The 13,657-nt window shown below is 52.4% G+C and overlaps 1 protein-coding gene across 5 annotated transcripts in view; it reads left to right on the top strand.

Annotated features, from left to right (window-relative positions):
* Nucleotides 1-13,657, top strand: part of SIL1 (SIL1 nucleotide exchange factor) — a 212,244-nt gene that overhangs the window by 197,447 nt on the left and 1,140 nt on the right. For all 5 annotated transcript variants that reach the window (XM_035014245.1, XM_035014244.1, XM_035014246.1 and 2 more), the window contains 2 exons: nt 9,931-10,027; nt 10,480-10,644. In XM_035014245.1, the coding sequence (XP_034870136.1) occupies nt 9,931-10,027; nt 10,480-10,644 (262 nt within the window). The remainder of the gene's footprint in view (nt 1-9,930; nt 10,028-10,479; nt 10,645-13,657) is intronic.

Raw genomic sequence — 13,657 nt, 5'->3', positions numbered from 1 at the left:
AACTGGTGCCAAAGCAAGTTGGTGTGGCGCTTTGGGTCCCCACGTAGCTGAGCAGGTGGAAATCTCCTTCAGTAGAAAACAAGACTCTGATAAATTCTTGATTTGCTTTCATTCTTAACCCACTTTTCTGACAGTTCCATCTCTCAGATGATTAAGGGAACCATGGGGAAAAGGGCCTCACTGAAATTATATTCTGAGCAACAGAAAGGATATATTCAGTGAAGTGGAAGTGTTGGGGACCTTAGCAGGAAGTGGCCATGTTTGGAGACGGTAAGGGAAATGCAGAACTCTCTGGGTTTGGGGGAAAGCAGATTGTAGAAGGTCCAGGAGCAGGTAGACAGGATGTTTGGGCAAGAGCTTCAAAAGGAGGATGACTCAGAAGTGAAATGTGCTGGATGCAGTCATAGGTGATTACTGCAGGGAACAAGAGAGGAGATGCCTAGAGGCCAACATGGCTGCACAGCGAGCAGTTAGAGTGGAGTTTTTGTGTAAGAGATGAAAAAGGGTGAACAACCAGAGAAGGGTGTGAAGCTCCGACAACACTGTCAGGAATACCAGGGGGGTGAGACCTGGGACACTGAGAACAAAGGGACCTGCCCAAGCAATTAGCATTCAGAGTGAGAGTATGGCTAGGAGGGCATCAGCCCCCTGCTTTGGCAGATGAGTCATTGCAACATGTGAGGGCATCCCCGTCCTCCCTTCTAGTTTTGTTTTGCCTTTGACTTGTCTTTTAAGGAGAATGGTCTTCCTGGGGCACCTAGGTGGCACAGTCGGTTAAGCGTCCTACTCTTGGTTTTAGTTGAGGTCGTGATCTCGGGGTCATGAGATTGAGCCCCCCCGTGTTGGGTATAGAGATTACTTAAATATATAAAACTTTAAAAGGGGGGGGGCTTTAAAAAAAGGGGTGGAAGTTAACACATACGTACAACTACAACCCAGGTCAAGCCACAGAACTTTGTCAGCACCCCAGAGGACCAGTTTGAACTTCTTTTTCAGAAAGATTAGCTGTCCTGGGAGCTTAGATGAGTGTTATAGACATTGAGGGACTGTGCATTTCAGGAAAGCATTCAGCAGAATCTCATGATAATCTAATAGGTTAGGTAGAGAAATAATGATAAAGACGTGTATTTGTAGCTACTTGAACAATCAGACCTAATAAATGTTTGTTTACAAATAGTGCCAGAGATCTCATGTCAGACTCTGTCCTGTCCAACCTGCATTCAGATTCTTACATGAGGACATGGGAGCAGGTAACACAGATCAGAAAGGGCGAACCACCATGCTGGGTACATGACAGAATGAGGATCTCAAGGTGGAGTGACATGCTAGGATGAAGGGCTTGGGTAGGAAAGTGACATTTTAAATCTTGTTATTGAATTCTTAATTTTATAAGAACCCATATTTGTTGTTAAAAAAATAAATCCTACCGCCCAGAGACAAATATATGATGTCATACTACCCATACCTTTGGTAACTTGGTTTTTGCCATGTGTACTTAGGTTCAGGGCCATGTTGGAGAACTCTTGGCTCATCATGTGAACAGTTTTCAGGGGCTGGATCTAGGCAGGCCCAGTGTGAGTCAGTTCTGCAACACTACCATCGAAAACCTATCCGTGACCTGAGGCCTTAGTTGCAGAGTGATCCTGGGGCAGAGGCAGCTGGGCCCACTGGACTCCGGAGGGCTTGGCCACGGGGGAGCCCTGCAGGTAGGTTTGCCAGATTTTGAGGGGGAGCTTTCTCTGGGCATTCGGCTGCCCCTGAGCTTCAGAAGGAATGGCCTGTCCGGACAGAGTCAGATGACCCTCTCTACATTGAGAGGGCAGACTTGGGACCAGGGGGTATAAATAAGCTTCATGAAAGCAGATTTCAACTCCTTATCAGAAGACATTTTTCAAGCAATTAGAAGAGTTTAAAACTCGGGCGCCTGGGTGGCTCAGTTGGTTAAGCGACTGCCTTCAGCTCAGGTCATGATCCCACAGTCCTGGGATCGAGTCCCGCATCGGGCTCCCTGCTCTGCGGGGAGCCTGCTTCTCCCTCTCCCACTCCCCCTGCTGTGTTCCCTCTCTCGCTGTGTCTCTCTCTGTCAAATAAATAAATAAAATCTTTAAAAAAAAAAAAAAAAGAGTTTAAAACTCAAGGCAGCAGAAAGCTGCCTTGTTTGATGGGGAGCCCCCTACTGCTGTACTCTTCAAATACTGGGCCATTATCAGAGGTGCTATACCAGGTAAAAGGTTGGTGACTGGGTCTAGTTATCCCAAATGTTGGTCCTCACATCAGTGCCAGGCTTACCAGTAAGGATCAGCTGGAACATTTATGAAAAATCAGGTTTTTGAGCCCCAACTGCTGAGGCTTTGATTCAGTATGTATAGGATAAGGGTTAGAATCTGTTAGAATTTTGAAAAAGTGCGCCAAGTGCTCCTTGGTGAAATGGCTGATTCTACAGCTGATATAACTAATATCTTGTGGAAGAACATCTTGGGCCAGAAAGTAAGGAAGTGCTTAGAGAACAGTGGAAATAAGTAGAAAAGATACAGAAGCTAGTATGAAAAGGCTCTGGTGGTTAAATCAGGGATAATTTGAGCATCAAAATAAATAATGATAGAAATGGATTATAACCCATAGATTAATTAAGAATCCATGAATCCATACTGATAGAAATGAGTAAGTGAAAAAATAGGAAAGCTTCTTCTTTCACATAGACTGCCAACACAGACAGGTAGAAGCAGTGATCGAGCTTGAATATCATCATTTGGCAAACATCACAGTAATAATAATTTTAAGGAGGAATGATCAATGAACACCTGGTGGGGGAAAGTTTGATGAGGAACAGGCTGTCTTCATATCTCAGAGTGTGTCTCCCCACAGAATATGTATTAATTTCAAAGGGACAAATGGCATCTTCATAATGGAGAAATCTAGCAGACACCACTGTGACCAGTAATCCAAGTGAACACAGCTCATTGTGGGCCTCCCTGACATCAGGTGCCTCCTGATAAGATGCACCAAGAAAGACACAACGTTGCTTTTTATGGTGTTCCTGCCAACATGCGTAACCTCAATCTAACCATGGGAAAACAGACTCAGGCTGAGGAATATTCTACAACTGGCCTGCATTCCTCAAAACTGTCAGTGTTGTGAAAGACAAAGACAGACTAAGGAGGGAGTGTCAGGGGTAGAGGGGACTTGAGACATGCTGCTGAATTCATTGTGCCAGGCCCTGGATTGGACCACAGACCAAAATTATTCTTATAAAAAGGGTATTCTGGGGACAGTGGGTAAAATCTGAATATCTGTAGATCATATATTGATGTTAATTTCCTCATTTGGATATTTGTACTGTGGTTCTTAGGAGACACACTTGATACATTTGGGGTAAAGAGGCAGCTTACTCTCAAATGTTTCAGGAAAGAAAATAATACGTCTAAATATATATATATAGAGAGAGAGAATTAAAAAGCAGATGTGGTAAATTGTTAACAATTGGTGAATCTTAATGGGAGTTCTTTTACTCTTTTGTAAGTTTTCTGTAAGTTTTCTGTGTAATTTTCTGTAATTTTTAAAGTGCCCAGTCTGAAATCATTTGAGGGGAAAAACAAAACAGTGTCCCTGGTGATTGTGATGCAGAGTTATGTATGAGAGCTAGCAGATGTCTGTTAAGATTCTTTGGGGCTACACCCTCTGAGGCCCTGGTTCTCCTTCCAGAGGTAGGCATTTGATCTGTGTGTGTATGCACGTGCATGCGTGCACCTGTGTGCACAAAGAGGGCCTCTTAGAGATACTCTTGTGACCACTATCATTGTGGTGAATTGTGTGTGCCCCACATTTGCTTACATGACTGGCTTCTGGTGGTGAACTGTTTGTGAATGGGTCCAGTGATACTCCTACCCTTCCCCTGTGTCCAGATGGAACTTTTGAAGTGGCCCACTATGGTTCCCATCATCCTAGTTGTGGTATGAGCCTCATGTTACAGGCTGGATGTTTTGGTTCTCCTGGGGGCTTCACTTTCATGTGGAAGAGTTGTATGTGGTATTTATTCTTTTGGTGAACCTATTTTATTTTTATTCAAGTTGGTAATTGTCCATCTCTTGACTGACTAATTGATTGCTTACCCCCATGAATCCCTAGATGGCAGGCTAGTATAGATCCCTAATGAACTGCCTATTTCAAGATTACACATCCTGCAAATCCTTGTGTTCCACAGATCATCAAGGCCACATGCTAGGGCACAGACAAGGTGAGGCCAGCAGAGAAGGAATCTTTCTCTCTGGGCAAGAAGGTGAGCAGGTACCACTTCATCAGGAAGGATTGCAAATGATTAAGCCTAACCACGTCCTCCCCTGAGATTTGCCCCCTTTCCACACCTCATAGATTCTTCTCAGGGAGTATTTCACAACAACGGCAGTTTTTTTCCCCTCTGTTACTAAGAGAATGAAAAAAAGAATCATTATCCTACTTAGAAATACAGTGAGGACTCCAGAGAGAGCACATACCCTGATGCGTGGACAAGCCTAGAGTCTAGGTTGGGACTGGGATTCTGGATGACACAGGCTTTGCTTTGGGGGTTTCACCTTGGTGTTTACTCAGCCCCAGGTAATGAGTCAACCTGCCTCTTACTTTCCATTCCAGAAGTCTCTGCCTTTTCCAGTTTTTGTCCTTTTCTAGTTACTTGAACTCCCTTTTCAGTCCTTGTTGTTCTTCTTCTCCCCAAACAGGATCTCTGTGTGTTTCCTGTTACTGTGCACATGGGCCCTGATGCCAGCAGCACCTGCTTTGTGGCTGTGTGACCAAATAGCTGCCTGGGACCCCGCCCTGAGATGGGCCTGTGCTTGGTGTAATGCTCTGCCCTTTCCATCTTGAAGTTTCTAATAGTTTTTGAACATGGGATCCACATTTCCATTTTGCACTGGCCCTGAAAAGTATGTAGCCCGTCCTGAGTGCCAGAGAGGGAGAAGGGCATCTCATGGGTGGCACTGCCATGGGGCCCATGGCTGGGCTTGGCTGTACACCCTGGGATCAGCTGAACCACCTTCCCTCAGACTGCCCCCCAACACTTGCTCAGCTTTGCTTAGCTGAAATATGATCTCTGACCCTTGACAGATCGCCTACATCGGTCACCCTGACCCAAACTGTTTGGTTTCTGCAAATGTAGTCATTTCCATTTCTGTGACCTACCCCCCCCCAGCCCCACCCAAGATTTACAAAGTAGCAGCTGCTGCCATCCCTCTGCACACAGACAGCTGACTTGCCTGCTGATTGTGAACATCCCAGTAATCCAAGTCCTAATGGTATTTACTCAGTCCAGCCGGCTTAGCCCCCTGAACAAGGTTTAGTCTCATTTATCTCGTCAGAGACGAGCCACGTCCTTAATATCCTTCTGTTGACTTTGAGCACACCAGCATCACTGAGGTCGCTGAGAGGCAAGCCAGGCCCCTGCCCTTTTCACACACTCAAATCCCCAACTGTCAGGCTCCCTACCTTCCAGCCAGCAAGAACCACCTTTCCACCCCTCCCCCTGCATGGGTCTGTAGGCAGGAGGCAGATGAGGCCAACATATACGTGCCCGGGACATCTGTGTTCTCGAGGATATGGTCTGGGATCTCTGTAGCAAACCCACCCTAATTGTAATGTTTCCATCACATTGCAGTTGGCTGCTTTTGGCGTTCGTTCGTTAGCTGTTATATCTTTAACACAAGATATTTTTAGCTCTGCCTCACAGGTGAGGAGATAGAAATGAAGGGACTTGCCCAAGGTCATCAGCCCTTGGTCACAGGCTTCCCCCCAAGGGTTCTCCAGGCCCTGGCCCTTGTACATCCCCTAACCTCACTCAGCTGTTTGGGGCATTTCATCCCCCAGAGCACAGAGTAATGAACATTCAGAGCCCAAGGCTAAGCTGCTGGGGGAGGGAGAGGTTCTGAGAGCATGTTGGTACCTGCCCGCCCCGCCCCCCCACCCCCCCACCCCCAGCAGATTGCTCGAACGCCCAGCTCACCTGTCCCTGCCTGGCTGGACTGAGTGTCATTTGGAAACACAAGCTCTACCTTTCTCATTTTCCCTACCTTCCCTCTGCTGTGTTCCTTAGCCCCTCAGCTGGGCAGAACTGAAAGACGGTTGTCGGAGGGTATTATACAGAACCCCTGAAGTGTATATGGAGCCACTGAAGTCTGCCGTAGGGCCCAGACTTACATGGGCACCTTACCTGCCTTTAAGTTGGTCAGGTGAAAAGGCCCAGGGCTGCTGAGGCCACGCTTGACCACAGGCCCGTGTTTAGCCGATGGGCCTGCTCTCCTCACCCAGGTTCTTCAGGACTCTGCTGCAGGTGGAAAAGTAGATTTATTGCCTTATGAAAGTGATTTCAGCAAGTAACAAAGTACTGGGCTTTCACTTTTTTCCTCTGGTTTCTTTCTGTGTGAGTTCTATTCTGTCCTACCTTAATGAGCTTCTCTCCTTGGGGATGGGGGGGGATCCAGCCACTGCTGTCATGACTGTAGGTGCTCCTGGCTTGGTAGCAGCCTATCTTACGGAGAAAAGAGCTTCTTTTTGTCCTGACTCCATTGTAGACTCAGGGCTCTGGTTGCCCAGTCCTGGGTGACCCATGGTGGATCAGCACCTAATCCGCAAGCCCTTCTCTGTGGCTTTGGGAGTTGGGACCCACCCCATCAGGATCATAAAGAGTGGGAGAGGGAACAGTATCTCAAAGGAAGGGAGGCAAGAGTGTCATTACTGGGAGGTGGGACAGAGGGGATGCTGGGCAGATACAGGCTCACACCACATAGCCACAGACGACCTGACCTGGGACTAGTAAGTTGTGCCTGGTTCAGAGTGTTCCACCATCTCATCTCCTGTCCCCAGGGCCACTGTCCTGCTCCTGGGCCCTCTCTGGTTTCTGTGTGGCTTGAAGGAGCTTGTCATCAACTCTTCATTTTACTTTGGGTTTGGTTTTGCTGAGGAAGGAGGAGCAGGAGCAGGTTCTGCTGGCTGGGCAGGGTCTGGGTCCTGCATCATCCTTCCCAGCCAGCAGACCTCCTGATCTGCACCTACTTGTCAACTGCACCTCTTGGCCCCATTTCCATGACTTTCCAGGGCAGCTGTTCATTCAGTGGTCTCACCTCTCCATACACACTCATGCTCTTCCCTGAGCACCTGCCCTTCCTCCTGTCCACAAGCTATCTTCTTCCGCCTCCTGCAGTGTCTCTTCTCCAGTGCAGCCCTCCTGGCTCTTCCAGCCCAGACCTTCCTGTTTTTTCTCAGAACCCCCACCGGCCTTAGGTTCAGAGCCACTTGGACTGGCCTAATGTTCCATATTGTTCATTCCCTCTGTAACTTCTAAGTAAAATCTGGTGGTGTGGTCTCTCTCCTCTGTGTGGATCCTGGCTTGTTCAGTGCTAGAGAGCTGCTATTCTTCCCCAAAGACCCGTCCTGCATGTGGGGCTTCCCTGAGCAGCTGCCTAGCAGCGGCTTGCCTCTACATCTTTCCCAGGACAGACTGCTGTATGGCCCTCTGTCACTTACATCAGGGTCCCGGGGACAAGAAGTACCCAGGAAGCCATATCTCTTACTGGCTTTTGGCATCTTTCCTTTCCTCCCAGTCAGTTTATTTCCTCTTTGGAGGATCCTGAGGATTTGCCTACACGGTATGTGCCCTCCCCTTCAGGCCCTGGTACTTCGTTTTTTGTTGGTGCTTTGGTTCCTTTAGGGGTTTGAGCCTTCTCTCCCCTCCTAACAAGTAAGATGTGGGTGAGCACAGTTCCCCTCTCTCCCAACACTGCCTCCTATTCGTGACAGGTCTGCTCCTCTGGGTGGTGCCCTGGCGGGTCCCTGTACCCAGCATGCTCAAGTGGATCTCCTAGGACACCCCTTGTCTTCCGGGGTTGGCCGGGTGATGATCTCATCTCTAGGTTTTGTTCTCAGCAGATCCATAGACAAGCACAAAGTTCCATGTGCTTTCTTTGGAGGACCTTGTCCCTGCCACTGTGTGGGCCCATGACGCATGGTGCTCCCTGTGAGGCTGATGTGATGGTTGGGTCTCGCAGCCCCCCTTCCTTGGGAGGCAGCTTTTGACGTTTGTGTGAATTTCTCAGCATGGTCCTCTTTTCCTAGAAAAGACCCTGCTTGTTGCGGGTGAGTGTTCCTCAGGCACGTGATGGCAGAGACAGTCCTGATTAGCTCACGCTTTGATGAAGCAGCTGCCTTTCTCAAGTGGGGGAAGCAGGGGGCAGGGGAGAGGTTCAGCTCCCCAGCCCCCCTGCATTGGTGCCGACCTGCCTGTCTGGAGAGGAGCTGTCAGCTTCCCTTCCCCAGAGACCCTGGCCCATCGCCAGGCTGCCCCTGAGACACGCCAGTGGAGCTGCGGTGGGACAGGCTAGCACCCACCCTGCACGTCCTTTCTGGCTGAGAGGATGCAGAGGGACCCATGCACCCCCCATTTAGAAAAGGAAAACTGGCTCAGCGTGCTGGGTCTTCTTTGAAACTTGAAGCTGGTGCCTGGTAGGATGGGGCCCCATCACCACGCCATCAGGCCAGCTTGGCCCGAGCACCTGCTGTGTGGCAGGCCCTTTCCTGCGAGTGCAGTGTGAACTCTCTTGTTCCCTGCCTCCCACTTCCTCTGGGTCTCAGGCCCTGCTTCACTCTCCACGATGCCATGAGGGCCCCTTGCCGAGGTTGGGGGTTAGGAGGAACAGGTGCTCTTTGGGTCCCCAGGGAGCTCGTGGCCTTGCTAAGGTGAAGCAGCCAGAGCCAAGAAGAGACTCAGTGCCCTTTGTGGGCTGTCTGGGTGAGTGTGAGAGCCACTCTGTGACCTCTGGTCTGGCCCCTCCCTTTCCTTCTGGCTTCCGGCTTTTCTTCTCTGAGGCCTCTTAAGTGTCTGGCGAGGGAGCCTTGACCTCCCTTGAAGGCCTGACTACACAGGTCCTTGTGCTTGTCACTTCCTCCCTAATTGATCATAATTTGATCTTGGAAAGCAAGAGGTTCCCAGACATGTCTCCTGCCTGGCACCCTGCCCTGTGGAGGTCTCACCAGCCAGGCCCCTATGCTTCCGTCCAGGAGAGTTGTGCCTGAATGTTTGAACCTCCTCTCTCTTTCTCCAGCCCAGAATGGGAAGAGGAGTTGGAGAGGCAGCTCTAGGTTTTGAGTGTTACAGTGTTGCTGTGTGTTGGTTGGTACAGTCCTGGTTGTGCACTGTGTGTTGATTCATTCTGGCCCGCTTTTCCTGGGCCGCAGGGCGTAGGCTGTGTGCTGAGCGCTGAGAACATGCTGAGAACACGGCGGCAATCACAGCAGCTACTCTCACAGTGGGGAGGCACCTAGGTTGCTCCTGTTTTAAGATCTGCTCAGGTTAAGAGGCTGCCTGGATCTCTTTCGTTCTTGCTTTTTCCCACAAGCATTGACCACATGTTGTCTGTGTGCTCCACCCAGGTGAGGAAAGAGGAGCAAGTCCCAGCACGTGGCCTGGAGGAGCTCATGCTCAGAGAACAGACCTTTTAGTAATTGCCCCCCAGTGTGTGATTGCCTGGGGTGATGGAAGGAGGAAGAACCAATGTAGGCCTGGGGAGTGTGAAGGAAGGCTTTCGTGGGAGGGACACTGAGTAGCGCCTTTAGCATCAGGAGATCTTAAAAGGGTGGAGGTGATTTCTCTTCCCAGATCACTCCAGCCCGTTGGCTCCTGGGTAGTAGGGCAGTGTGAGAGCTGTTGGCCCTGTCATTTTGGCCATGGGCCTTTGTACCCAGGTGGACGTATAGCCCTTCACCTGTTCACCTAGCTAAGTTCGAGCTTGTCCCAAGTGGGAACCCTCCCTTGAGCACCTAATTTTCCCCAGGGAGTGGCTGGGACATTATCATCCCCCTAACCACCCAGATCCCTGGACTGAACACAGTGGCGTGCCCCCACCTTGGTGAGGAGGTGCAGTGTCATGCTGACCTGTGCTTTCCCTCCAGCAACCCAAAGGTCCAAGTAGAGGCCATTGAAGGGGGAGCCCTACAGAAGCTGCTGGTCATCCTGGCTACAGAGCAGCCTCTCCCTGCAAAGAAGAAGGTATGTATCTGCTCCCTTCCTCTTGTCCAGACCCCAGTTCATCTGTGGAGCCTGAAAGGCAAGGGTCCCTTTTCAGGCTGTCCCTGTCACCCTTGGGGACCTGAGTGGTCATCCATCCACTGGCTGGCATACAGGGGAGAGGTCCCACTCACCTCACGCAGCATGGCCGCTTGCCGAGGCATCTGGAGGCCTACATTCAGCTCCCATAATAGTCTGGGGTACCACCCTCTGGGTTCCTGTGGTGGGATTCTGTCTGCCCATGGGGCAATGTCGGAGGGGTCTGACCCCTCTTCTGGCTGTCACAGACCTGTGTTCTGGGGTGGAGCTGGACCTGAGGGGGGCGGGTGGGGCCGGGAAGAATGGAGGCTGGGCTGGGGTTGTGGGGGCACCTCTGGCTGCCTTTGCTGGGTCCCGGAGCAGGCCCAGCTCCATGTGGCTCCTACCCTCTGCAGGTCCTGTTTGCGCTGTGCTCCCTTCTGCGGCACTTCCCCTACGCCCAGCAGCAGTTCCTGAAACTGGGGGGGCTGCAGGTCCTGAGGAGCCTGGTGCAGGCGAAGGGCACAGAGGTGCTGGCCGTGCGCGTGGTCACTCTGCTTTATGACCTGGTCACTGAAAAGGTGAGTGCCCGGACCTGTGGTGCCTCCACGTCACTTTGCTTTGTTTTGCTTCTGGCCTTTTGGCCCTGGCCTCCTCCCACGTCTCTTCCAGCCCGCCTTCCATCCTCTTAATGGTGCTCCCGAGAAAACGTGTCAGACTGTGCTGGGCAGACAGGGAGGCTGTGGGAGCCCCTCCCTGGGGCCCCGAACCCAGAATTTCTGAGGCCTCAGGGAGGGTGTCCCATGGGAAGTGACGGCTAAACTGAAACCTGAGGTCTGGTGAGGAGGGGAAGGGGCGGGGGCGCTGGCGGGGGGGGACGAGGGGTGCAGGGCAGAGTGTGCCAGCGTGATGGAGGGCCAGAAATGGCCAGGATCGGCCCTTCATGGAATGACAGGTCATTTGGCTAAAGCCTAGGGTGGGGTGATGGGGAGCAGGTGGGATGGAGCAGCTGTGTCTGGGAGCCCTCGAAGCAGCCGGAACACCCAATTAGCCAGAGGCTGGAATAATGCTGAATCTTTAGATTCTAGAAACGTGATCTTTAGATTTTTAGGTTTAGATTTTGAGATTTAGATCTTAGATCTTTAGAGCCTAGAAACATGGAGGTGCCTCCTCTGGGAGCTTTGGCCCTGGGCAAGGGCTCAGAATGGCCGCCCTCCAGGGGCCCAGGGAACCCTGTTGTTGCCACCTGGCAGGAGAGTCCAACCCACTTTGGTCTTTGTGAGCCTGAAAGGTGTCTTAAGAAGAGAGTGCAGCCAGCCAGGTCTGGATTCTGAATGCAGCGGCTGCAGAGAGCGTTAGCAGGACTTTCTCAGCTGCCTCTCTGGCCACACTCTCCCTAGAACAGCTGCCTGCGGATTCGGGGAGCAGGGCTGGGCAGCCGCCGGCACCACCGCTGAGTGTCCGAGGCTGAGAGGCCCCGGGCCCGCCCGCCTGCCCCTGCCTTAGCCTGAGGGTCAGAGTTGTCTAGAGCTGCTTCTCTGTTAGTGGCTGTTGTGTGGGCGCTGACTCTCCGGGCCTGCCTTGTCTTTCATTCCCTTTGCTTCTTTCTCCGCCTCTCGCGCTCCCCCCTCCTCTCTCTTCTTCTCTCCCTCTCTCTCTTTCCCTCTTTCTCTCTCTCCAAGCTGCAGAAACCCAGAACAGCAGGCAGCCATGTGGTGCTCACATCCAGTTAATAAGGCCTGTGCACAGTTGACTTCCTGGCAACAGGCCAGCAAGCCTGGAGCAGGACCTGCATGTCGGCTTGGCGTTTCCCAGGAGAAACTGACCTCTTTCCTCTGGTGAATTCGGTGTCTCTTTGCTGCCCCCAGTCCTGGTGTGGCAGGTGCCACGGCATTGGTGTATCACCGGAGAGCTACCTGAGTCAGCTGGCCCCCAGAGCTCACCTTGAGGCTCGGGGTGCTGGGAACACTGGTGTCTCTGTGCAGAGAGTACAGAGATAACTGTCCTTCTGCAGGTGGGGAGGACGGTGGAGGAGTTTCAGCCAGCCAGTGAGCTCAGGACTGTGTCAGCCAGACTGTGCTTGAGGCAGCCGGAGCTTCTCTGTGCTTGCCGTTCCTCAGAAAGAGCCCGGGGCTGGATCCAGAGCTGCGTGAGGTGGAGGCGTGCCAGGGTGCCCTTGGAGGTGCCCTACACCTTGAGGGTGTCGTGGGAAAGTAGCAGCTGCACTGCAGAGTTCCCACGGAGAGTGGACCCACCTCTCAGATTGTTGCTTCTACAGAGATGAGATGCTGGCCTCTGGTCATGAGTCCACATCCATTCCTGCCTCCGTGGAGCTGAAGGGACACGGGTGACCCACCCACTGGTTCCTTCCACGAGTGTTGACTGGATGTGTGTCCTGCCTGGTGCTGGTCTAGATCCACAGTCCCTGCCCTCCTGGTGCTTTGGGGCAGACTTTCATCACAGTAGCTCCTGGAGCATGTGGGCTGCAGAGGCTCACAACTGGGAGACTCTGACCTGTTCTGGCAAGTCAGGGAAGGCAGTGAGATCTGAGGGGTGAGTTAACTGTGGAGTTGGAGTTAGGTGGGAGTGCGCCTCCAAGCTGCACCCTAAAGGCTCTGGGGGACAGTTCGTGTGACAGGTGCATGGGTGAGGGCGTGTGTGGGGATGAGGCCAAGCACAGGTCGGGGTGGACCCTGCGGGGCCTTGAAGTCCTTGGGAAGGGATTAGTTACGAACATCAGAAATGCCCAGCTGTGCAGGGTGTGGGGCTGGACGGCAGTCTGCTGTCAGCCGGCTGGAGGAGGCAGGTCGGGAGTGGGAGGCAGGGGGCTGACTGGTGCAGTGAGGAGCAGTGGACGTGGGGTAGAGGCCGAGGGCAGTGGGGACTTGGATGTTCCGGAGGTGCAGCTGGGGCACGCGGGGTAGCTTAGGACAGGACTGTCAGAGCCCTCTCGTCCTTTTCTGTGCCAGGATGCTGATCCCTGCCTGTCCCTGCTTCCTCCACCAGCCCTGACAGACCCCAAGGCCATCAGGTGGTGCTCTGTGGCCCCTGCTCTTTGCCTGGGCTTTCCTCTTGTCTTCCCTGTCCTCGGCAGCCTCGTTCTCACCTGGAGTAAGGGCAGAGATTCCTCTTTCTCCTTGCAGGTACATTCAGTACAGCCAGTAAAGCACATCTCCACCCCTGCTCACCCTCCACCTCTGCGTAGCCTTCCCCCGACATTGGGAAGAAGCCGGTCACTCGTCAGGTTTCAGGCATGTCTGCCTCTGGCAGCCTGGCAGCCATGACTCCCACCATATTGTGCTGATGAGGCTGGGTCTCTGTACTTGACAGCCACCGGCCAAGCTTGTGACTTTCTGCCCAAACTTGTCTCAACTCCCCAGGCCCTTGGCATGAAGGCCACACACAGCCAGGGCTCTGTGCTCTGGGCCTAGCCGGACCCTCACGCCCCACGGACCAGGACAGCCTGACATTCTTAACAAAGGAGGTGGGCCTCAGCCTGTTGTTGCGACCCCCTGTGTGCGGACCCTCCACCCTTGTCCGCTTGGACAGCTCCCACGCAGCCCTCCAGACTCAGGGAAGCGCCATCCTGCTCTC

Source organism: Mirounga leonina, unplaced genomic scaffold (genome assembly GCF_011800145.1).
Source record: "Mirounga leonina isolate KUSES-001 unplaced genomic scaffold, KU_Mleo_1.0 Mir_168, whole genome shotgun sequence".
NCBI lineage: Eukaryota > Metazoa > Chordata > Mammalia > Carnivora > Phocidae > Mirounga > Mirounga leonina.
The sequence above is the reverse complement of the archived record's forward strand: the minus strand, read 5'-3'. Positions and strand labels throughout refer to the sequence as shown.